At 44.0% G+C, this 26,482-nt stretch overlaps 1 protein-coding gene across 1 annotated transcript in view; it reads left to right on the top strand.

Annotated features, from left to right (window-relative positions):
* Window positions 1-26,482, top strand: part of NELL2 (neural EGFL like 2) — a 229,530-nt gene that overhangs the window by 53,891 nt on the left and 149,157 nt on the right. Inside the window, exons 8-9 of the mRNA XM_032775057.2 lie at window positions 34-162; window positions 7,933-8,035. Of these exons, the coding sequence (XP_032630948.1) occupies window positions 34-162; window positions 7,933-8,035 (232 nt within the window). The remainder of the gene's footprint in view (window positions 1-33; window positions 163-7,932; window positions 8,036-26,482) is intronic.

Below are 26,482 nucleotides of genomic sequence, written 5' to 3'. Positions count from 1 at the left end.
ATGTAATAACCCATCTCTGTGCAATGTGTACAGCTGTCCCGAGCTGAGCAGAGGATGACTAAATTGGATCAGTGCTATTGTGAAAGGACCTGCACCATGAAGGGCATCACCTACAGAGAATTTGAATCCTGGACAGATGGCTGTAAGAACTGCACTTGCATGGTATGGCTACAATTTGAGTAGAGACTCAGGGACCCTGATGTCCTCTTTACCTGCACCAATGGTTCCCAAACCTGTTCCACCACTTGAGCAGGGAAAGCTCCTAACGGGCTGGGCCGTTTTGTGTACCTGTCACGTCTGCAGGTTCAGCCGATTGCAGCTCCCAGTGGCCACGATTTGCTACTCCAGGCCAATGGGAGCTGCTGGAAGCGGCAGCCAGTACGTCCCTTGGCCCGCGCCACTTCCAGCAGCTCCCATTGGCCTGGAGCAGCAAACCACGGCCACTGGGAGCCGTGATCGGCTGAACCTACAGAATCACTGATCTACACTTTTAATGAGACAATATAATGATGAAACTTTCACAGTTATTCTTCGAGTGCTTGCTCATATCGATTCCAATTAGGTGTGTGCGTGCTGCATGCACGGCTGTCAGAGAATTTTTATCCTAGCAACACCCGGTGGGTCAGCTGTGGAGCCCCCTAGAGTGGTACCTTCATGGTGATCAATATATACCCCAGCCGACCCAGTGCCTCCTCGGTTCCTTCTTACCGCCCGTGATGGTCATTGGAATTGTGGAGTTCTACTTCGCTGCTCTCCATTCTCTCTAGCATAGTTTATAGTTAATAGTTCACAGTTAATAGTTAATAGTTATAGTTGTTGATAGTTATAGTTCGTATTAGTGGGTTGGGGGGGGTTCCCCTCCTTCCCGATTTTTCTCTTGGGCTCATGCCCAAAGCTCCAGATTTAAGTCCTGTGGTTCCTGCTCTAAGCTCATGCCAATGGGCAACACCCATGACTCTTGCCTGAAGTGTCTGGGAGAGTCTCATCAAGCAGACCAGTGCAGGATCTGCAAAAGGTTTCGTCCCCGGACTAAGAAGGAGCGGGACTTTCATTTAAAACAGCTCCTCATGAAGGCGGTCCTTAGCTCTCAGCCTCCTGCAGCACGCCAAGATCTGGCACTGAATGCCTCGGTGCGCAGTGCCCCGGTGGCACCAGTAGAAGCTACACCGTGGTTGGACTGTGACCGAGACCCGCGGCACCGACACTACCCAGCACTGCAACCGACATCATCGGCCCTGCAACGCTCCCATTCTCCTGCCAGAAGTGGCACCAGAAGCTGAAAAGGGTGGCCTTCCTCTTCAGAGACCAGCTTCTCTGGAACCACCCATGGAGACGAGTCCTGCAGGGGAGCATCTAAGGGCACAGTCTATGGCTTTGGCACCGTTGACTCTGGCCCTAAGGGGAGAGCTGTTGAGTCCGGTGCCTCTGGACTCCCCGACACGCAGCATGGTTGAGGTCCAGTTGCCATCCAGCCTGGATACCTTTGTGGCTGCACGGGATCTTGTTGCCATGATGGCATCGGTATCTCCTCAGCCTCATGCCAAGGCACTGGTTCCTGTACGTGCGTTACTGTCCCAGGGCAAGCCAGCCCTAACCCACCCACCGGCGCTGTTGGTCAAGCCGTGGCATTGCTCCCACTCTCGGCACCGCTCCCGATCCCAACGCCGCTCGCAGTCCTGACACCGCTCTCCTTCGTGGTGCCGGTTGTATTCGCAGCACCTGTCATACTTGCATCACTGCTCTGACTTCCGGCACTGGTCTCGCCTGCGGCACAGATCTGCCTGCCGGTCGCTGTTGAGGAGCAGATGCTGGAGCTGACGCTGTTCTTGGTGCTCTAGATCCAGGCACTGGTCCAGGTCCCGGCACCGTTCTCCATCATCACAGCACTGTTTGCCATCGCCTCGTCAGTGCTACCTGGTGCAGATCCACTTGGCACCACCATGACCCTCACATTCCACTTCTCGTTCTTCAGGATTGGAGGTGGGGTCGCGTTTCTCCAAACACTGCCATTTGAACCATAGCCGCCTGGAGTCAGGGGCTGGGCATTGGCAGGCACAGGAGCAAGGTCCCGTTCAAAGGCCCACTTAGTGGCTGTTCTGGATGCCCTGGGCATACCACCAGGCCCAGAGTGTGTGTCTGGGTCTTCTTGATCAGCCCTGTCCGAGCCACGAGTGCCAGAAACTACCGCAATCGGCCTACCCACGGAGGCAGGAGACCATGGCAGCTTCCCTCCCTGCTACAGGGCCTCCTCCAACACCGGTTCCTGGTTCGGGTCCTGAGGTGGCTGGCACAGGACAGTTGGGCCCAGCTCCACAAGAGGCCCTGGATGACCCTCTTCCCCCTGTGGCCTCCTCCTCCTCCTCACCCGACACGGTGGTGGCAGGCACTACAGTCTCGGGTTCCCCTCAGATAGACCTCCATGCCCACCAGGACCTCCTGTGCAGGGTGGTATGGAATAGTAACCTGCAGGCGGAGGAGGTGGTAGAGATGGAGGACCCCTCCATCTGGATATTCTGTCCATGGAGGCTCCATCAAGGGTGGTCCTACCCCTTATTCGGACCATCTAAACCACTGCCAGAACAATCTGTCAGACACCTGTGTCCATTCCCCCAATTGCTAAGGGAGTGGAGTGGAAATACTTTGTCCCCTCAAAGGGGTATGATTATCTGTTCACCCACCCACAGCCCTGTTCACTCATGGTGGCATCAGTGAACGAGAGAGAACGGCACGGCCAGCAGGCCCCAGCACACAAAGCGAAGGATGCCAAGCACCATGATTTGTTTGGGCACAAAGTTTACTCCTCAGGGGGACTTCAGCTCAGGATTGCTAATCAGCAGGCGCTCCTGAGCCATTGCAATTTTAACTCCTGGAACTCCATGCTGAAGTTCAAGGAGTTAGTATCTCCTGAGTCCAGAGAGGAGTTTGGGGCTTTGGCAGAAGAGGGCAAAATAGTGGCACAGACCTCTTTGCAGGTCTCGCTGGATGCTGCAGACTCTTCTGCTTGTAGTTTGTCCTCAGGGATCGCGATGAGGCATATCTCCTGGCTGCAAGCCTCTGGTCTGCCACCAGAATTTCAGCAAACACTACAGGATCTCCCCTTTGATGGAGAGGGCCTATTTTTGGAAAAGAAAGATTTAAGGCTACAAAACCTTGAGGACTCAAGAGCGATAATGAAGTCCCTGGGCATGTACACACCGGCTACCCAGTGGAAACCTTTCAAGCCTCAGCAGTCACAACAACGCTTATATCCTCCTTGACCAAGGCAGGATTTCTATAGGTGACAGGGACGTAATGGCAGGAGGAAGCTCTCCAACCCCCCATCAGGACAAGGCCAGGGCCCGACCAAGTCTTTGTCTGGCTCAAAACAGGCCTTTTGAAGGGATGCCAGAGGACGGCATACTGGACCTTGTTCAGGATCCTGCCCCAACTTTCTTGAATCGTTTATCCCATTTCCACCATGCTTGATCTCAAATAACCACAGATCACTGGATCCTCTGCATGGTAGAAGTGGGATATTGTCTCCAATTTTCTTCCTCCCTGCCATCCCATTCTCCTTCCCTGTCCCTCTTCAGGGACCCTTCTCACGAGCAACTCTTTATTCAGGAGGTTCAGATGCTTCTTGCCATGGGGGCAATTGAAGCAGTTCCGAAGGAGCTAAGGGGCGGGAGGTTTTACTCCCGGTATTTCCTAATCCCCAAGGCAAAGGGCGGGCTTCGGCCCATTCTGGACCTACGCGGACTCAACAAGTTCGTAGTAAAGTTCAAGTTCCGCATGGTCTCCGTCGGCACCATTATACGTTCCCTGGATCCTGGAGACTGGTATGCCGCCCTTGACATGAAGGATGCGTATTTCCACATAGCGATTCATCCAGCGCACAGACGCTTCCTCCGCTTTGTGGTCAACTGCGAACACTATCAGTTCATGGCCCTTCCCTTTGGTCTTTCCACGTTCCCCTGAGTGTTCACCAAATGTATGGCGGTCATGGCGGCCTTCCTTGGTTGACGGTGGGTGCAGGTATACCCTTACCTAGATGACTGGCTTATCTGGGGACACACATAGAACAGGTGCAGTCCCACCTTCGCTTGGTCATGGACACAGTTAGTTGGTTAGGCCTCCTTCTCAACATGGCAAAGTTGACGCTAGAACCGATCCAGAGAATAGAATTAATTGGGACAGTTCTGGACTCCATGCAGGCACGAGCCCTCCTGCCAGATGCTTGTTTCCAGGCTATAGTGGCCCTCGTCTGGAGCCTTCAGAGCTTTCCAACCTTGTTGGCAAGAAGTTGCTTGAGTCTTCTCGGCCACATGGCTTCCTGCATATATGTAACCAGGCACACCAGACTTAGACTCCGCCCATTACAAGCCTGGCTGGTATCAGTCTATTGCCAAGGTTGAGACAACCTGAACTTGGTTGTCACCGTCCCGGAGCGGGTCCTGGCCTCTCTCCGCTGGTGGCTAGATCCCCGGGCGGTCTGTGAAGGAGTCCCTTTTCACAGCCCACAGCCCTCCTTGTCCCTGGTCACAGATGCGTCAGCCCTGGGAAGGGGTGCCCACCTTGGGGACATTCAGATGCTGGGCTTATGGCCCCCGCCCATGATCTCCCTTCATATCAACATCTGGGAGCTAATGGCGGTATACCTGGCCTGTCGAGTCTTCCAGGAGCGGCTGCAGGGTCCTTGTGTGGCAGTCCTCACAGACAACACCACGGCCATGTTCTACATCAACAAGCAAGGGAGGACCCATTCCTCCCCCCTTTGTCTGGAGGATGTTCAACTGTGGGAATTCTGCACAGCCCACTCCATTCACCTGGTGGCGTTCTTTCTACTCGAAGTCCAGAACACACTGGCGGACCACCTGAGCAGATCTGTCTGCTCCCACGAGTGGTCGCTACGACCAGATGTCATCCACCCATCTTCCAAAGGTGGGGGTTTCCCCAGGTCGACCTGTTTGCCTCCCTCAGCAATCGGAAATGCCCGGCTTTCTGCTCCCTCCAAGGCCTCTCCCTGGGCTCTCTCACAGATGCTTTCCTGCTCCCATGGATGAGTCAACTGTTTTACGCCTTACCCCCATTCCTCCTTGTGCACAGAGTCTTGCTCAAAGTGTGCGGGGACAGGGTGTGAGTGATTTGACGTGGCCCAGACAGTATTGGTACACCACGCTATTCGAGCTCTCTGTGGATGCTCCAGTCCTATTGCCTCTTCTTCCAGACCTAATTACTCAGGATCACGGTCGCCTCTGCCATCCCGACCTATGGTCTCTCCACCTCACGGCATGTATGCTGTGTGGCTAAACACTTCAGAACTGTCTTTGGAATCTGTACAGCAAGTACTGTTGGGCAGCAGGAAGCCCTCTACTTGGGCCACATACACAGCTAAGTAGAGGCGGTTTTCATGCTGGTGCACTCAGCGCAACACACCCCTTCTCCAGGCATCCATGCCTGTCATTTTAGAGTATCTCCTGGAGCTAAAACAGCAGGGCCTGGCGGCATCTTCTGTCAGAGTTCACCTGGCAGCCATCTTGGCTTTTCACCCGGCTGCGAATGGCTGCTCTGTCTTTGCCAATCCCATGGTTGGCAGGTTCCTCAAGGGCCTGGACCATCTCTACCCACAAGTTCAACAGCCATTTCCCACATGGGACCTCAACCTGGCCCTCTCCAGACTCATGGGGCCGCTGTTCGAGCCGCTGGCCAGCTGCTCCCTTCTCTACCTCTCCAGGAAAACTGATTTCCTTGTCGCTATGATGTCGGTGCATCGTGTCTCCGAGCTGAGAGCCCTTACCTTGGAACCACCTTACATGATCTTCCATAAAGATAAGGTGCAGCTTCGACCTCACCTGGCCTTTCTTTCCAAGGTAGTATCGGCCTTCCATATCAGCCAGGACATTTTTCTTCTGTTTTTTTAATCCAAAACTGCACGCCAGACACCAGGAGCAGCGGCTGCACTCTCTCTATGTCCGTAGGACCCTTGCCTTCTACATTAAGCGTACGAAGCAGTTCAGGAAGGCGACCCAGCTCTTCGTTGCAGTGGCAGACTGCATGAAGGTGCTCCCCATCTCCTCTCAACAGATATCTTCATGGATCACATCCTGCATCCGTGCTTGCTATGATCTGGACAGTGTACCGCCCCCGCCCCTCACTGCTCACTCCACAAGGGCTCAGGCCTCGTTGTCCGAGATCTGCAGGGCAGCGACTTGATCTTCGGTGCATACTTTCGCCTCACACTACACCATTGTCCAGCACGCCAGGGATGACACAGCTTTTGGTACAGCAGTACTGCAGTCCACATTGCTTCACTCCAACCCCACCACCTAGGTAAGACTTGGGAGTCACCAAATTGGAATCAATATGAGCAAGCACTCGAAGAAGAAAAAACTGCTACTCACCTTTGTAACTGTTGTTCTTTGAGATGTGTTGCTCATATCCATTCCAACCCCCCCCACCCTTCCTCTCTGTTGGAGTAGCCAGCAAGAAGGAACTGAGGAGGGGCTGGGTTGGCTATATATCGAGCGCTTTGAAGGCACCACTCCAGGGGGTTCCACAGGCAATCCACTGGGTGTTGCTATGGTAAAAATTCTCTGATGGCCGTGCATGTGGCATGCACACACCTAATTGGAATGGATATGAGCATCACATCTCGAAGAACAACAGTTACAAAGGTGAGTAACTGTTTTTTTTCAAGGTAGCAACGATCAAGTGCTGGCAAACCTGTTTTTGTAAAGAACCACCGTGTATTAAAAATGTTTTATATATTTTTTTCAGCAGGACCAGCATATGTAGTTTTGCCCCATTTTTCTTGCATGGCTAGGAGGAAGCTAGGGAAAGTAAGAACTATATTGGAAGCAATATGCTTACCCTATCAAGTTTTCTCCAAGTATTGTATTACAGACTGTTTTTCTGGATAATTAATTCCCTGGTTCTTTTGTATACTATAAATATAGTGTTGTTCATAGCAGATGATTTAATGGATCCCTTGTTCCTGATTCCGTTAAGTCTTTGGTTACATCTAGATCAACATGTAATAAAATGTAAAATGTCAGTGCTGTATGTATGTCCTATTATACCACAAATAAAAAGGGGTTTGTTTTAAGGTGGATGGAAGACCCCCTCAGGTACCAAAATTTCAGAATTAATTGCATGTATCTTTGCAAGTACCAGATTATAATGTCTTGGTTAATGAACATCCATTTTAAAACATTCATTAAATGCCTGATCCAAAGCCCATTAGAAATCAATGGAAAGACTCCCATTGACTGCAGTGCACTTTGGAGTAGGCCCAAAAGCCCTAGATCGATGTGCTGCAGTCTTTAATACCTTGAACTTTTTTCTTAGGCTTATTGTCTTTTTGTTCCACAAATTTCTAGGGAAAAAATTACCAGTCCAATTTTTAACAGTTTGTTGTTAGGTAGTAGAAGTTGTAAGTAGAAGAAACTACCAGTAACAAACCTAGCCTGATATAGTCAGATAAAATGCCTGTGATTTGAGATAAAGTGTTAAATACATGGTATGTTTTTGTCTCAGATTTTTCATACAGCTATGATATTATTATCTTTTTAAAAATGAATTCAGTCTTTCATGTGAAAATTGTAAGGCACAGTGTTGTTCTATGAGGCTTTTATACTTCACACTAATCTGCCAATTTGCAATTGATTGGCAGAATGTCTATGCTCCAAATGATTTAAGATTTCTTTTTACCAAGCAAAACTATTTTCATCTTAATGAACACATCAGACTCATATAAAAAGCCTACGTGGAGTAATAGTTTTTTAAAGACTTAGGATTGAATCTTTTTTTATAATAATAATTAAGAGAAACATTGTAAATATGACTTATTTTGGTATTGCTGAGGAGTTTTTCACATTTAAGAAACCGCTTGTAAATTCATGTATTTCGTAAAAACTTTATTTTATATTTAAACACTTTTTTTCTTCTTCCCAGAATGGTACTATGCAATGTGAAGCACTGATATGCCCATTTTCTGATTGCCTACTGAATTCTGCTCCTGCATATGTGGATGGCAAGTGCTGTAAAGAATGCCAGCGTAAGTTTTACTGTGTGGTCCTTCTTTCTGTCAAATAGTATATTTTGAAATCTGAAAGGAAGATGTATGTACCTTTCAATAGAGATGTCACTCAATAGAGCTGGTTGCAAAATGGTTTGTTTGGGACCTTTTGTGGAAAATTTCAGCTTTGTTGGAAAACAGCAAATTTTCTAGCTACTGAAATTTTTTCAGTTTTCAGCCAAAAAATGTTGGTTTTGGAGGTTTCAAGTTTCTGGCAAAAAATCAAAACATTTAAAAAAAAGCAGACATTTTCTGTGAAAATTTTCATTTAAACAAAAATCTTATTTTCCATTAAAAAGAAAGTTGACAAAAATTGTGTCAACAAGCCTTAGTCACCACTATTCCCATCTTTGAATGCAGTCTTATTTGATTGGTTGGCTGGCTAGACATGCAGATACATCAAGTCATAGAGTTTAAGGCCAGAAGGGACCGCCCGATCAGTCTCCCATATATCACAGGCCACCAGTACCACCTGGCACGCACATACTAAACCCAGCAATGGAAATCAGACCAATGTAAATGAGACCCACATAGATTATTATGGGCCACAGACAGAGAATAGGATGGACTGAGGTGCATCTGTGCCCAAGGCCCCCCAGGGAAATGATTAAATGAGACATACCCAGATAATCCTGGCAGGTGATCTGCACCCACATCTGCACCCCCCATCCCCACCCCCACCAGCGTCACAGCCAATCTGACCTGGGGGAAAATTCCCTCCTGACCCCACATATGACAATAGTTAGACCCTGAGCATGTGAGCAAGAACCAGTCAGCCGAGCACCTGAGAGAAAAAATGTTCAGAATACTTGTGCCTTGAACTCATTTTTCAGCACTATTCCATTCTAGAAGAATATACTTCCAAAATAAGATTACAGCATTAGAAATAGTGATCTGCTTTATGGCTCTTGTTCTGCAATTAAGGATACAGTAGACAGTGGCTTAAACAACCACCCAAGAGACCAGAAAAAATCAGTAGCTGGAGGTGTTCTTTCACAAAAGGTCATACAAAAATCTACTGGATACTGCATGGGGATAATTTAAAGTGATCACTTAAGATAGGGGTTTGCCTGTGGTTTCACTGTATTTTGGGATGATTGCAGTCAGGATTGTGAAGGGGAATTTTTAAGTTAATCAAATCCATGGGAGGGCTGATATAGTACTTGAGGTTGATTATGTTCTGTGGTGGACACATATACAGTATTTAGTTATACTAAGCAATGGCAGAATCTTTTCTTAAGCTCCTGTACATTAAACTGTGCATGTATTTCTTTGTACGAGAATTTTTGAGGTTGTCCTGTGTGTTTCATTGGTACCTTACAGTTGTGTATAATTTTTTCTTACCCAGTGTGCAAGAACTCACAGCTAATTAGAATGACTTGTTGTAAGGAAAATTCAAGAAGACATTTTGTACTCATTGATCTTACTCCCACAGTTCATTTATATTTAATTTTGTTAGAAGTTACACAAAGTCCATCCCATTTTATGAAGCCTTATTACCTTATTCTAGTAGATTAAATCTAATTGAGAGGAAATTGGAATTCAAATATGCTTTTTTACCAGCAACATAGAATTTCTGTGAGGAATAGATGGCTCAGGGAATTGATAATAGGATATGAGACTTGTCAACTCTAAATCAGTATTTCAAATTTTGCCCATGTTGATAGAGACTGAAAGACATTTGAAATCCATTTGCTCAGCTACAATATGTGAAATGAGTTGTTGATCTCCTATGGACAAGTGTCCACATCACAGTTGGTATTTTTGTTGGCAGGCTCAGCAGAGAGGGCAAGAGCTGAATGGGCATGATGAACAATGAGCCTGTCTTACAGAAAGTGGGACCTTTTGGTAATGATTGAAATGCTCGGTATCACAATATGATGAAGCTGCACCATCATTACCTTTTTGTGTTTATTTAATGTAACAGATGACTTCAGTTTCCTGTGCTGTTAATCTAGCGCCTCTTGCACCATTAATTCAGTTTTTCAGTCAGTGTGTCATCCAAATACACACACATATGCAATTTCTAATAAAGTAGCGGAAATAAATGAACATATCATAAAACAATCCTTTATTTCATCTTGATTTTTAAAGTTAATAATTGATTTTTCAATTTATTTCATGAAAGGCAGAAATGTAGACTCTGGGGATATGAACATATAACTATAGGTTCCATTTTGTTTGCTGTATTCTCATTTTCATTTTTTAAAATTCCTTTTTATTAATTAATCTTTATTATTAAGTTGATAATCTTCATCAAGAGAAATGTTCACGTGTACAGGGAAAAGTAAAGTAATGTTAACACTTACATTGCTTTATGAAACAGTACCACAAGAAAACTGATATCAAGGAACTTACTGTATATCAAAGTTGGACGAAATCCTGAGCTTAGTTTGTGACCCTAATCATCATAAGACTGAACAAACCAGAGTGCCAGAGGTCAGACTGTTCCTAGTCATGGTAAACCCGAGGGAATGGGGAGGGAGGGTAAAGGACACATATGAAATATGTATTTGCTTCACAGGTATGTTGCTTGTGGTGTTGGCACACTCATGCAAATGCTGAGTAGACTGTGTCCCTGTTTCTTTCCTGCACCTTCAACTCATGCCTGGAGGTTACTGAAGCTCTAGTGTCCTGTAGTCACTGTGCTTGGTCATGTGGTGGTGGGAAGGGCAAGAGTGGAGTGCTTTTGTTTTATTTCGATGGGGGAGTGGAGCAGGGCATCTATGGCAGTCTTGCCTCCCATTGTGTCACACACCAGGCAGAGTTCTTCAATCCACTACTTCATTAGCGTAGCTTTCCATATCTTGTGACCTACTGGAACTATACAAGGGGTGTGAGCAGGGGCCAGGATCTGGCTTGATGCTACCTGGCATACGTGAAATCTGGAGACGTACAGGATTTAAGATGGCAGGCTGCTAAGTATTTTATAGGTTTGTGAACTATTTCAGTGACTCTAGTGGGGAATCTGATGGATTAGGAATAGGACTGGAAGTTAGCTGGTTCTGACACTAATTGTGATGTAATCTTGGCTATGTCTCTGATACTTGGTTTCCTCATCTATCTAATAGTGATACCTCACAACTAAATGTTTCTAAAATGCTATTTGAGTGCAAAAATATTGCTTAGCCTTGTCAGTAGGAGAGGTGGGAATTTAGGACCAGCCATGTACTTAACCCATTAGGCCACATAGCTCAGTGGAAAGGAAGCAGGCGAGGCTTCTCTTTTGGGAGCACTTTTAAAAATGTACAAGTTTGGATTTTTCAATAAAAGCAGCTTTTCAGTTTTTCTTAAACTTGCAATCCATGAAGAATTAAATGCATGAAATCTTGCTGAAAATTTTCATTAAATTGATTTCATTTTATGGACACTACCAACTCTAAAACAGCTCTAGTTCTGATGCAGTAGCACCAGAAGTAAACATGGTCCATTGTGTTTGTTGTCAGAGGTGCCAACTTTGTGATTTCCCCAGGGATTCTGGACCCCTGCTCTGCCCCAGACCCCTCGCCCGCTCCACCCTTTCCCCCCCGAATCCCACCCCTGTACCACCACTCCCCCATCTCTTCCTGTCCCTGCTCCTCCCCAGAGCCTCCTGCACACCACTGAACAGCTGATTGCAGCAGGCAGGAGGTGCTGGAAGGGAGGAGGAAGAGCTGATCTGCAAGGTTGCCGGGATGTGCTGAGCATCCACTGGTTTTTTTTGAGCACCCACAGAGTCGGCGCCTACGTTTGTTGTGTGAATGTAGGTGCTGTCAACGTAGGAAGAACAGCGTATGCAAACTAGTGTTCTATTTTCTATTAGCCTTAATGAGCTGAAAAGATCTGCAGTCTTCTGAGGCACATAAATTGGAAAATGTGGATCTGTTTCAGCCACAGGCAAGCTATTCAGCATAAAGCCCAGTCAGGCTACTGAAGCATATTTCTTTAGATCAATGGGTGCCTCCCGTGGAGAGCTGCATGGAGCTGGAGAGCAAAGGCAACTTTCCTTTCCTTTTCCCAATGCAGTTTTAATCCTGACTGAGGGCTGGTCTACACTAAGGGGAAAAATCGATCTTAGATACGCAACTTCAGCTACGTGAATAACGTAGCTGAAGTCGAAGTCGAATATGTAAGATCGGATTACTCACCCATCCTCACCGCGCGGGATCGATGTCCGCAGCTCCCCCTGTCGATTCCGGAACTCCGTTGGGGTTGGTGGAGTTCTGGAATCGATATAAGCGCGCTATCGATCCCCGAGCAATTGATTGTAACCCGCCGATACGGCGGGTAGTGTAGACGTAGCCTCAGAAAGTGTTATGTGAGAGACGTTCAGATTATTAACTCCCTACCTCTAATAGAAGGTGCTCACATACTATATTGGTAGGCACTGATATAAAACCCCAAAGTAGATACAGAGAAAGAGATTAAACTTCTCCCCCTACTTATAAAACAACACTTGGGTTCATGGTCCTGACTGAGAAAGTACAAGAAATTTGTTTTTATTTATTTTAAATGAATCCCAAAAGGCCTGCCAATACCCTTCTCTATTTAACTGAGGCAATAGGTCCTCTTGTAACTTTCCTATGTGTCAAGGTATTAGCACTGTATTGTGTCACTTACAGTGTGATATTTTCATGGAGCAAGTACATTTTTAACATAGCTGTTTTTTCGTAGATTTTAAAGCTATAAGTGACTATCATGCCAAACCAACCTACATCCTGATTTAAGTAAGACTTTTGACACCATCCCATATGACATTTTTATAAGAAAATGTGGGAAAGGTGGTCCAGATGAAATTACTATAAGGTGGGTGCACAACTGGTTGAAAGATTGTACTTAAACGGTAGTTATCAATGGTTCACTGTGAAACTGGGAAGGATGTGGACAAACTGGAGAGAGCCCAGAGGAAAGCGATAAAAACAATAAAAGGTTTAGAAAACCTGACCAGTCAGTAGAGGTTTAAAAAATGGACATGTTTAGTCTTGAGAAAAGAAGATGGTGGGGGGGAGACCTGATAAGTCTTCAAATACGTTAAGGGCTGTTATAAGGAGGATGGTGATTGATTGTTCTCCATGTCCACTGAAGGTAGGACAAGAAGTAGTGGGCGTAATCTGCAGCAAGGGAGATTTAGGTTAGATATTAGGAAAAAAACTTTCTAACTATAAGAATAGGTAAGCACTGGAATAAGCTTCCAAGGGTAGTTGTGGAATTCCCATCACTGGTGGTTTTTAAGAACAGGTTTACTTGGTCCTGCATTAGGGCAATGGCTGGGTGGATGGGTGAGGCGGAGCTGGACTTGATGACTTCTTGAGATTCCCCTTCCAGCCCTGTTTCTGTACTTCTGTGTTTCTAAGATTATAGAAGTGTCTGACACAGAAGTAATTTTCATTACTGAGTACTTGTTTCCAAGAAGACAATACTGCCATTCCCATTGTCCTTTTGTTTGAATGACTACTTACAGGGGGACTATTATAGGAGTTTGTGCACGTATCTATGATCCAAAGCTCATTTAAATCAATGAAAAGACTCTGACAGAGCTAATGAATTTTGGATTGAGCGTATAATCTTCTAGTCTTGAAGTTCCCACTATGGGTCTCCATGTATTTGTTTCTTCTAATATAAACTAAGATGTTGTTAATTATTGTTCAATGTAATTGAATTCACATTATTAAACTAGCATTGAAGGTAACTGTAAGACACATAATATTGTGTTTCTTCACTTCACACTTTTATTGCTAACCAAGACAAGGGTGATATATACATGGGACATGATTAAAAAGAGAAAGTTGGAAGAGATGGTTGTTATAAAATGGATGATTTTGTTTTGGAAACCTGGCTTGTTAATTTTAATCATAATGTCAAAGAATGTTAAACCTTTCCATGAGTATAAATTATTAAAAGATGTTTCCTAGCTTTAGTCTTTGACTCAACAGTCCTTTTCTCAAACTGCTGTATATTAACACATGAGAGAGAGGTTGCAAAGAACTGGTGGCTTTCATTTGAAAAACAGGCGACAATTAGGGTTGAAACCCAAAGCCCACTGCTATGAAGTATAAATCGAAGTTCTTGGCAAATCCATGAACATTTGCCTAGGTCCCAAAACTTTGTGGAGTTAAGCTGATGCTGTTCACACAGCACAAGACCCATTCTCCCCATCTAACAACCATCCCTCTCCACAGCTGCTCCCTTCCCTCCAGGCTGCTAAAGCCCCACAATCTTGTCTTAAATGTCTTTTATAGCAATGGCAGCATATCATACCAGCACTTTACTCTCATTGAGCTACTCCACTGTGCCAGACATTGCTGTATCTTGGTCCTTGCTGTTCTCTGCCTCTGGCACTCACTAGTTTAGTAATACTTTGCTCTAATTCTGGTTATTGGTATTGGTGTGGAGGTTTGTGTGTGATGGTTAGTGACCTGTGATATACAGGAAATCAGACTAGATGATCAGGTGATCCCTTTTGGCCCTAAACTTTATGACTCTAAATAGTTGTTGGAAAACCATCTGACTATTTATATATATTGTCAAAACAATGTTTACATACCTGCTTCTCATTTGAAAAGTTGGAGAAAGATGTAAGGGATAATTCTCCCACACTATGTGATCAGACCATGAATTCAAGCTTTTTTGACTTTCAGCTCCTTGCTCAGTCCAGCACATTCTGCCTCCCAGTCGCCTGTAATATAGTCTTAGTAATGCAGTCTAGTGGAAAGGGGAAATAGACCACTGAGCGAAGTGTTTGATGCATCATCATTGCAGATAGTCAAGAATAGTTTAGACAGGGCTGGATCCAAAGCCTATTCAAATTAGTTGGAGTCTTTTGATGAACTGCAGTATGTCCTGGATCAGGCCATTGGTGAGACAGTGAATAGATAAAAAATATGGAGAAGCTGCATTGGATCAAATGTTTTTTCCTGACTTATTGTTTCTCTGGTAATGATGCTACAGTCATCCAAATGTTGTGGGTATTAAAAAATATGGATGTTGTAGAAAGTCAGGGACATAAGCTTTTCAACCATTGCAAAGGATCAGCTGGTCTTCAGTCATAAATTTTTATATTTGTCCTTTTAAATACCAATGTAAACAGAGAAGAAATTCTACTCTTCTCATATAAGTTTCTGAAAAAGCGGAGAAGTTGGGCACGGTACTTTCTAAGTATCAGCAAAAGAGTGCTAGACATGCCAGTCGCTAGATTGTTCAATGGAACAGCTGAGTTTATGGTGGACTCCTGCTTTCGGTGTGCATACTTTCTGAATGCTACTTAGCATTTTGTCAGAGTAGTGTCCCTATAGCTTTAGCTCTCTAGATAACCTATTCTGAAATGACTCATATGACCTGATTCCTCCAGTCTTTGAATAATATACGATAGTACTACGAGATAATGACAGAAATACATGCATTATGTACCAGGTAATCCCACAGAGATGAATTACACTGTCACAACATACTCTACTGGATATTTACCCAGCTTGTACTAATGTTCTGCAATATTGTGTCTTGAGTTTTAGTGTCATAAGCAAAATGGAATTGTTCTTAGTTTAGGAATAGTACAAATGACTAAAAACAAACAAACAAACAAAAAACAAATTTGAGGGAAAAATATGACTGTATCTATGTTTGTCAGTGAAATCAATGGAGTTACTCCAGATGTACAGGGGTGTAACTTGAAAATAGAACTTGGTCCTCAATATTTATTCATCTTCATGTAACTGTCCCCATGATTCCCCACAGGCGTTTGCTGGAGCCTTTAAAATTCAGCTATCCTAAAAAGGTACTGTATGTCTAATATGCAACTGACCCAAAGTCTATTAAAGTGAATAGAGAGATGCCACTGGATTTCAGTGGGCTTTAGATAAAGTCCTATGTGCTTAGGCTGGCATGGAGAATAAAGGTATAAAGAAGCATATGGCCCTAACTCCTCCATTCTAGCTTTGATTTCTTGTCTTAAGATTTTGGCATGGTTTATTAATCTAGGGCAGTAGCAACGTCTATATTTTGCATCAATCATGTTTTATTTCCATTGCCACTTGGGGCTTGGCTTAGTCCTTCAATGAGCACTACTTTTTGAATTTATAAAATAGATGAGTTGCTTGCATCAGGAAGGCAATGGTACAGTCTTGCATTTACTAGCTACTCAACAGTTTCCTCCTGAGAAGGAAACCCATTGCTAGTTAATCTCCTGCACTGTGGAGGCAACTTTCTGGAAACTAAAACATAACTTACTTACAGTTACTGGAATTCTCAGAATAGATTGCTTCCACACAGTCCAGCTCTCCCTTACTGTTCCTCCATCTCCTTTTACTCAGTCTCAGCATCCTGAACAAGCAAGAACTGAACAAGTAAATGCAATGTGCCTCTCTATAAGCTTTCATGCATCAGAGTGCGTGGCTCTCTCCTTGGATAATTGTTTTTTAATAGTTCGGGGGGATCTGCACAGAATGGCACTCAACTGGAAGACTGTAGATCTGGGGGCAATGTATCACTGTATTAGGAGAATTCCAGTTAATGGTAAGTAACCTAATTTTAGTCTCTTTGTCTGCCTAAGGAATGAATTATAAAATAAAATCAATTTAAGAATATTGTTATTCATTAAAATATCTTCGCATTCATGTACAGCAATCCTGTGTGTTAAGAACAAACTGAAATACAATATTGGTAATATTACCATTAGAGAATTAAAAATATTTTCACACTGAAAAGTAGCTGTAGGCATCTTTTTCCCTTATAACCTATTATTGTGTAGAAATTTAGCTCTTTTCCTTTCCTTTTCATTACATTCTCACCAGGGAGTTCACAAATTATAAAATCCCCGCAGCAAATTATTTTTTTTTATTTCCAGTGCAAATAAAATTGAACATATATGTTAGATATGCATATTTTGGCACTCATAGTACTGGGAGTAGGCATCTCAACAGTGTTCCAATCTTTTCAGGATGTCACTACTTGTACTTCAATAGTTCTCATCTTGTAAGTGGTAAGAAAAATAGATGGTTCACTTTTTATGTAGGAAAATCACATTGTGTGTGTGTGTGTGTGTGTGTGATTTCAAGATGCTCATTCTTGCTGGTAATGAGTTAAAGGCACTCTGCACTTGTCCTATTTGTGGTTTTGGTTTTTTTAAGTTCTATTTCAGGGATTGCACTGCCAATTCAGAAACCTGTACTAGATATTCTAGCACATGCTTGGAATCTCATATTTTGGAGTCCAGTGCCTGTGATACCAGCAACAGTGATCTGTAGAGGACTGTGTGCTCCTAAAAGGACGAGTCTGGTTGTACCTGAAAACCCAAGAACTGAAAGACTTGAAAAGATCCATCAGGGTCACAAAGGAATAACAAAGTGCAGCATGAGAGCACATCACAGCATCTAGTGGGCTAGACTGTCAAAATAGATTTAGGACTCGGTGGGAGCTATGTAATTTGTGGAGGGGAAAAGAGCACAATGGCAGTCTGAGGGCTTTTTGATGGCAGAACTGCTACAGTGGACAGGGCAATCTTGGAGGAAGGGAGAGGAGAATAGAAGGAGAGATACTGCAAAAAGTCAAGGAGTCATTGTCAAAAGAGCCATATGTTTAGTGGCCCAACAGCTCCTAGAGAGTGGGAAACAAAAAACAGAAGGAATGGGGAGAATAAAACTAAATTGAAAAATAAAATACAACAGTGTGATCTTAAGTAACATTATAAGAGAAGGTTGAAAAATTAAGTGGGAAAATGGGTTAAACAAAGAATAATATAATTTTTTAAAAAAGATAATGATATAAACAATACCACCAGAAGCATCTAATGATGAGTTTAGTAAAGAATCCAAGATTTCTTGCATTGGAATTAGGTGGGGCTCTTTTCACAGGCCAGACATTAATTTGTCATTGCTTTGTTATCCTATATCTCATTATATGAACAGTCTAATAAGGCACCCCAAAGTTCCAACTGAGGCAACCTTAGAACATGACGCATATGCTTGTAATTACATAAAAACTTAAACCTGTAAAGGGATTAGGACATTTAGTGACAATCCTGTCATACCTGCCTCAGTTCTATATGTATCTGTTCCCTTCAAAATGATCTTTGTCTTCCTACCCTTGTACTTAAAAAACTCTCCTGACATCTCTGATGTACCCTGCCATCATATTTGCTTTTTTCACTGCAGTTGGGCATTGGGCTGAAGGCTACAATAATTCCCAAATTTCTTCCCGCATCATTATTCTGCACCTTTAATCTTTTAGAAGTCATTTTGACATCTCCTTTTTTCTTGCCTTCTGTATTTATTTGCATTAAGAGGAAAGTGCTATCCACTTGTGTAGAAAATTAGGTGACAGCTTAAAATAGCTGACTAGAATTTTCTTTAATATACTATTTCTATCAAATTTACTACTTTATCTGGAAAATCTGTTTGCATAAATTTTGACTATAAGTTTGAGCTCCTAGTAATAATTCTGGCAGTAACCCTCCACAGCTTCTTTCCATCTTGGAAAGAGTATTGTGTATTGAAATTTTTAATTCTGGTTTCCCAACTTGCATTTTAGCCAGTTATTTAATTGGTGGAATTTTGTGAAATTCTCTTAAATTTTTTTGTTAAACATAATTTTTCTTAATGGATGAGTAAAATATCAAAATATCATTTACTGATTTTTTGTTTTTGTTTTGTTTTTGTTTTACGTTGTCAATCATCATGGCAAATAGGGAGGGATAGAGTGAGAAGATTTTGTGCTAGGGTTGGTAAATTTTCATAGCTGGCTTGTGGTGATTGCTGTCTCTTACTTATGGATCATGGCATTAAAACTGTGCTATAGTGGGCATCATTGCCTGATGTAATAAAATGGGGATGAAAGGCTTGGTATCTGTTAGTAGGGGAAGATTCTACCCTGTTCTGAACCTGAAAGTAAGATTTTATTTTCTAGCTTGTTCTGAAAAAGGCACCCAAATACTTATTATCGTAGCAACTGGACTTTTTCAATCTCCGTAGCTAGAGAATGATGAACTAGTTTGTTTCACCCTATATCATCTCTCCCTTGAGAAAGACATCTACACTCTAGCTTCAGTTCCTTAAGCTACGTTATTTTTTAAATTAAGCTCACATTTGCCTTTCTCAGATCTATGTTTTGTGTCTGACATTTTATATTCAGGTTTGCCCCCATAACAGAGACAGATTTCTGGTTGTAGATGTTTGTTCTAGTTTTGAGCAGATTACTTCCATGCATTCCTGAAATTGTAGCATCCTCTATTAGTCCGATTTTACAGACTTGTAGAATGGTAGGTTGCATTATCAAGGTGCTCTGTGCTTTTTTATTCACAGAAATGACTTTGAATGAATTTTTTGTACATCTAAATCAGCAGAAAGTCAATTCCTAGTATAAACACAGAAGTAATGTCAACTTTTACATACAGTATGCTATGCTATACAGTTGCAGGCCTTTAACCAGGGTAGGAAATCATAACATTATAAAAATCATTATAGACTTAAACATTGGCTATTAGGTATTTTACCTCCATATATACAGAGTTGTTCGTAAGGGAATGATGCATCTTCAAAAACTTCTCATGTTATTGAGTTTTGGGTTAATAAGTGTTATTGATTAATAAGGGAATCACATGCTAGTTTCTAATCATTCCTTCCCATCATTACAGTACCCTGCTAAATTGTGACAGGTTTTATATATGGAGATATACCTATCTCATAGAGCTGAAAGGGACCCTGAAAGGTCATTGAGTCTAGCCCCTCTACTGTTGTTAGCAGGACCAAGTACTGATTTTGCCCCAGAACCTGAATTGGCTCCCTCAAGGATTGAGCTCACAACCCTGGGTTTAGCAGGCCAATGTTCAAACCCCTGAGCTATCCCTCCCCCGCTTTCATGCCTTTCCTGGGGTGAAACCTGAAACTGGGGTACAGCTGAGCCTTTGTCTTACCAACCTGGATTCCCTTTTTCACTGTGATGCTGTGCCAAGCTGCAAACCCCTCCAGGTACTGCACTTACACAGACATCCACGGCAGGGACACACCCAACTGAGTTACATGAATGCTTTTGCCAGCCACTCATGAACCAATGATAGAGAGGCTCCAGCCAATTCCCCACAACTCCCCAGCGTAGGATTCCAGAGCTGTACTGTCTTGCCCTGGTCAGAAGCCTGACCAATATAATTTTATTACCCAGTCTGCCCCTCCTTCAGTGTAGAGAGGACATGCACTAGTGCTTGTTCCTCAGCAGATTTCCCTTTGCACTTCAACCAAACCCCAGTGTTTTAGGTAAAATGTAAAAAAGATTTATTAACTACAAAAATATAGATTTTAAGTGATTATAAGTAGTAAGCGTACAGATCAAAGTTGGTTACCTAAAAAAATAAAAGTAAAATCGCAATCTGAGTTCTATAAACTAGATGGGATTTGAATCAAGCAGTCTCACCCTGGTGGTATAGTTCGTTTAATATACAAGCTGGGATTCTCCTTTCCAGCCTGTGACAACCTCCCCCGTTCAAAGTCTTTGTTCTCCAGACATGTTCCCAGGTGTTGAGTTGTGAGGGGAGTGAGGACAAGTGATGACATCCCTTCCTCTCCTTTATAGGTTCTCCAGCTTGCTGGAAAGATCCTTTGCTATGATGTGTGTAAAGCAGTCTCCAATTCCCTATGTGCTCCCTCTGAAAAGCCTTCATTGTATACAGATCCTTTGACAGTCCTTGATAGTGTGGTTTCCCCTTAATGGGCCATACACACAGTCTGGCTTCTCTATTGTTATACCTGGAAGTCTGGTTGTGGGTGTTTCCAATTTTACAACATATTTCAGTAACACACATATAGCAAAAGTTCATAACTTTGCATATAATTATAGCATATACAATCCAAGAGGTTATTAATGTTCAACAGATCAAGACTTTTAAAATGATACCTCACATGGCATATTTTGTTCAAACATAACATAATTACATGACCGTGGTAAATCTAGGGGTGCAATGGGCATTGCTTTGGGATACAGAGCATCACACAAATCTTCCTCCTTTTATCCATTCCATGTTGTTAAGCCTAGCTCTCTGTCCATGTTCCTGACATGGATCCTTGAACATTATTCCATGGGAGTGTGATGGGATGTCCACCCCACATAGGTGTAGAAGGGATTAATCATGCCCTGCCCTACAGTGGAACAGTGGAGGGGAGTCTTCCACAGGGCCTACAGAGGCTATAAAGGAAACAGCCAATGAGAGAGAGGCTGAAAGGAGCAGGCAATCAGGGCCCAGAGGGCTCACATAAAAGGAGCTGCAGGGCCAGAGGCAGTCAGTGGCTGCTGGGCACTCAAGGAGTGAGGACTGTGTCCCAGAGGGGCTGAGAGAACTGCAAGTACCTTAGACAGAGCAGCTGCTAGCAGGAATTGGGGAGCAAGAGGGAATTCCTGGTTATCTGCTGAGACTGGACAGCTGAAGGCCCTGAGGTGATGGTGAAGAATGTACTGATGCTATGAGGAAGAGGCCAAAGGAATTGTGGCAGTGTGTAGAGAGGTTAGAGACACAGCAGGAGGCTGCCAGCTATAGAGTCCCTGGGCTGGGATCTGGAGTAGTGGGTGGGTCCTCTCCCCCAGCCACTGGGGAAGTGGCTAGACTAATGACAGTGATAGCCACCCCTGGAAGGGGAAAACACAGTTGGTGACATGGCTGGAGCGATGAAGAGGATGCTGAGGTTCCTGGAGCAACACAGGTCTACAGAAAGACAATGACAGGAGAGGCACCACCAAAAGAGGGCACACTCACTGGCAGAGCTAATCCCTAAAACGGCCAGTAGGAGGTGCCACTGTGGTGAGTGTGCCATATTATATGGAGTTTTTTGCCTGAGTAAAAACTGCAGGACTGAGTCTTAAAAGCATGAGCAAATAAATAAAAATAATCCCCCTGACTTCTGTTATGTTGCTCTAAAATGTCCGCTATGTAGTGCACAACATTTTTTCATCTGGGTGGAAAGCTTTTTACCAGGGCTCTTTAAATTTAATCCCTATCAGTCTTCCCTCTTGCTGACAATTGATCATAGACTGCAAAAGCCCTGTCCTTATTTCTTTTTAATAAAACTTCACATTTTCTAGTCTAATCTTGTCTAAGCGTATTTGCAAACACAACAAGAAGTCCGGTGGCACCTTAAAGACTAACCGATTTATTTGGGCCACTTCTTCCCATGAAAGCTTATGCCCAAATAAATTGGTTAGTCTTTAAGGTGCCACTGGACTCCATTTTGTTTTTGTGGATACAAACTAACACGGCTACCCCCTGATAAGCGTATTTGAACAGAGCTCAAAATGCCTTATTTCTTAAATTAATTTTTTTTAAGAAAACAAGAGTTCCTTGCCCTTGAAGAATGAAGGCTTTGTGCTTGTTCCTTGTTCTGGAGACTGAAGGTCATATTGCAAAACAAATACATGGATTTGTAGCTTTTAGAAAGCAATGTACAGCATTGCAGGGTTAATCTGGAACCAAACAGATGTATCATCAGGTCTTTAAGTTGAAAAATGTCATTCAAGGACATATGAGTTAATTTGAACAATATTTGTACTTGTCATGTTATTGATCTTGTGGCAGCATCTTGGAGCCTCAGACATACATCAGTACCCTATAACAGGGAGTAGTCTATCCCTTTAAAGGTAGTAGGAGTCAGCCCTACCAACTCAGCCTGTTCCATGGCATGGTCCTTTAGAGTTTTGGGAGTTTGAATGTACACAAGCCCTAGGAAGGGACAGAAGCAGATACTGGGAGGGAGGAAGTGATCCCAGGGGGTGGTTCCAATTAGTGCTTGTGGAGGAGGGTGAATTGGACTCATGCTACCATTCCTTTAAGAACCCAGGACCAGGAGCTTCGGAGTGCAGAGTGGATCAAGGCTCCCCTCTGTTCCAGACTCAGGGTAATCCTTAGGATTTATGGGGCCCTATGCACTGTTATTAAACTGTTGCCCCTATGCTCTACTGAAGGTGGTCCCCAGCCGGCACCGCTGAGCCCAGTGTGTTGAGGGTGCACAGCCACCACTCCCACCCACGGACCTTCAGAACCGCCGCCATTGCTGACACACACCGAGCTTCATACGCAGCAGATGCTGCGGCAATGGCTCAAGGCAGGCTTCATGCTGGCACATGGGGACTGCATCTTGCCAGAGCCCATGGCCCTCCTGCAGCCCCTAGCCACTCCTGGCTCACCATGAGCATTTTGACAGGAAGTACCAAGCAGTAATAACAACAATAATAATACAAGTGTGTGTGTGTGAGAGAGAGAGAGAGAGAGAGCCAGTGTGTGTGCATGTGACTGTGTGTTGGGGGACTGTATGACAGAGTATGTGTTTGGGGAGTGTGAGACTGTGTGTGTGACAATATGTATTGGGGGCCTGACTCATGAGTGGCAGAGAGTATGTGGGTGTGAGAGTCAGTCTATGTGTGAGAGAGACAGTGTGTGTTAGGAAAGTGTGAGAGACAGTGAGTGCACTGTCACGTTAAGTCTTCCCCTCCTTCCCTCTCTCCCCTGCTTGGCCTGGCTCTTCCCACCCACTGCTGGCTCATGTGGAAATTTTTCTCCTCCTGTCCTGGCCCTGGCCCAGCCTCTGCCGGAAACTGCGTAGCTCAGGCAGGCAGGGTCCAGGGAGGGACTCCGATCTGGGCGGTGGTGGGCCGGGCCGCTGCACCACCAGTGACCATCCACACAGCTCTGGGCTCTCCTGGGCTGGGGCGGGAGAGCTGGAGGCTGGAGGAGTGAGTGAGGAAGAGGGTGGATTTTGGGGTGGGGAGAAGCCTACCGGCCCAGCGGGGCGGGGGGGGGGAGTTTGAGAAGAAAGGATTCCTGCCGTGACCAGCAAGGGGAATAGTGCCCCAAATTTTCAGGTGCCCTACGCAACCATGTATGCTGCATATTTCTAAAGACGGCCCTGCCCAGACTAACAGGAGAAGCCCTGGGAAGGAGGGCAGCATATATGCTGTCTTCTCCAGCACGAGAGAGACTAGCACCAGGAGGACTGCTGACCTCTCCAAGCTGACAGGTGAAAGAACTGAGTAAAAGGAGTCAGTTTGAGAGAAGTTGATGGAGGACTGCACCTGGCCCGAATTATAATCCAGTTCTAGGAGGAGGGCTGTGGACTCCTGATTTAAGGAAAGTGAGACTGTTTGAATTATAATCCAGCTCCAGGAGGAGTGTTGGAGACTTCTGAACTTGGGGGCAGATGCTTGTTTGCATTAGAAGAAGGATTGGACTTGGGGGCTAATGGGAAGGGGTTTTGTATCCTGTAAAGAGGTTAATAAATGAGACCCCATAAAGGGGGTATCTTGTTCTCAGTACTCAGGTCTGAGTAAATGATTACAACCACCCAGAAGGAACTGACAGCTGTGTACATGGAGGCCATGCTGGGCCACCAGAGTTTGTGCTCTAGGGCAGCACTCTGTCACACACCCTATTGTGCTAGGTACTGTACAAACACAGTACTAAAGGACGGTCTCTGCTCCAGAGAGTTTATAATCTTAGTATAAGATATAAGAGAAAGGTGGATACAGAGAAACAGGAGAGCCAAAGGAACTAGTGAGACATAGTCCAGTTAAATTTCTTTCTCTTGGACTGCTTACACAGCTGTCTGTGTACACAGTTCCAGTTAGCAGGTTCTGAGTTCTAAAGCTTAAGATTGGTCCATGATCGGTAACTAGCAAGGGCTGTTTCTACCACCAAACTTTCCCTTCTTCACAACCTGTCTTTCAGATGTTTACTCCTACGGCTTTACTGTAGTTTAGGGAAACAATAGCCAATTTGTTAGTCTTTATAGTTTAGTACGGTACTATAATCATTATCATCAAACACGCATAGTCGATTGAGAAGTGTTGTGCCAGCCAGAGTAACCAGGTTTGACGGTGTCACACCGGGCATTATGTAGTGAAGTTCCCAGGTCTGGCTCAATCTTGTGAATCAATTAATCTCTTGGGTGGCCCCTAGGATGGTGCCAGGTAGGATCAGGACATGCACCCCCTTACACATTGATGGAGAGTTTAAAAGCAGTACTCTTGGGGTATTTTTTCCATGTTGACAACATGACTGAAGAGCATGCAATGCTGCTTTTTAATATAATGAGTGACTGAAGCAAGGGCAGATCTCTGAGAGATTGACAAATATTTACTTTATGTTCAGGATTTGTTGCAGACTGTGCATATGGAATGCCTCTGGCTGCTCCAAGTCTGCCTGTAAGAGGGTCCAGGTTTCTGACCTATATAGTAATATAGGTAGTAAACTGGTTTGATAGATTCTGAACTCTGTTTCAGCACAAAGACATTTTTGCTTCCATAGGTGGAACATGGACTTCACGCAGGAGGTAGTGAGACATATTCATCAAAGAACATCTGGTTTGCTGTGACCATTGGAATCTGCTTGCAGCCTAGGTAGCTGAACTTGTCAGTGCTCTCCATGATACTCGATCCCACCTGCACTGGAACTTATAGTGGCTCAGCTCCAAAGTTCTAGACCTTGATCTTCTGCCATGAGACATTCAACCCCATAATGTGGGTTGTAACTGGGAGAGCTTGGAGGGTGGGGACTGAAATTCTCTGACTTCTCCACAAGCAAGGCAGCATCGTCAGTGTAGACTTGGTTGATGAACACTTTTTTTTTGTCCGACCTTGATACTACTGTTTGGTGCAGCAAATTCTAATGTACACTGACAGCTTGACAAAATAGTGCCAGTCAGAATACATCCTTGACGCACATCTGAGGTTTTGTAAAAATGCAACAAAAGCCATGAACTAATATGGATGCTTGCACTGAATAAAAATCATCAACTCACATATTCAACGTTGGGGCTGGAAATTGTACTTTCTGTCTCTGCAGGTTTAACATTAATAGATCACAGTTAAAATATACTTTGTGTGTCTCGACTGCTGTAGAAAGGCAGTTCAGAGTGAGAAAAGGAGGGCACAAATATATTTCTTGGGGGAAAAATAATAAGCTGTTTGTCATATATAAGTAAGAAAAAATAGTGCCACTCTCCCATGGACAAGCATACACTATAAACCCAGTTATAATGCACACAGGCTCAACTTTACATATGTGAATGATCTCATTGAACCCAGTGGGAATACAACTGTAGATAAGGTGCACATGTGTAATTGTTTGCAGTATCAGGAACTATAAGGCATTGCCCACCAAAATATCCTACCATTGCAAATGAAAAAGGATTATTGTGATTAAGTATCAGAGGGGTAGCCGTGTTAGTCTGGATCTGTAAAAGCAGCAAAGAATCATGTGGCACCTTATAGACTAACAGACATATGGGGGAAAAGCTTTCGTGGGTGAATACCCACTTCGTCAGATGCATGTAGTGGAAATTTCCAGGGGCAGGTATATATATGCAAGCAAGCTAGAGACTGTCCAGTTTGGCCAATGTACATAGCAGAGGGGCATTGCTGGCATATGCTGGTGTATATTACATTGGTGGATGCCAACTCTGCCCACGTATCTACACCAGTGAC

The sequence above is a fragment of the Chelonoidis abingdonii genome, chromosome 1 (genome assembly GCF_003597395.2).
Source record: "Chelonoidis abingdonii isolate Lonesome George chromosome 1, CheloAbing_2.0, whole genome shotgun sequence".
NCBI lineage: Eukaryota > Metazoa > Chordata > Testudines > Testudinidae > Chelonoidis > Chelonoidis abingdonii.
This window is presented reverse-complemented; position numbering and strand designations above follow the sequence as displayed.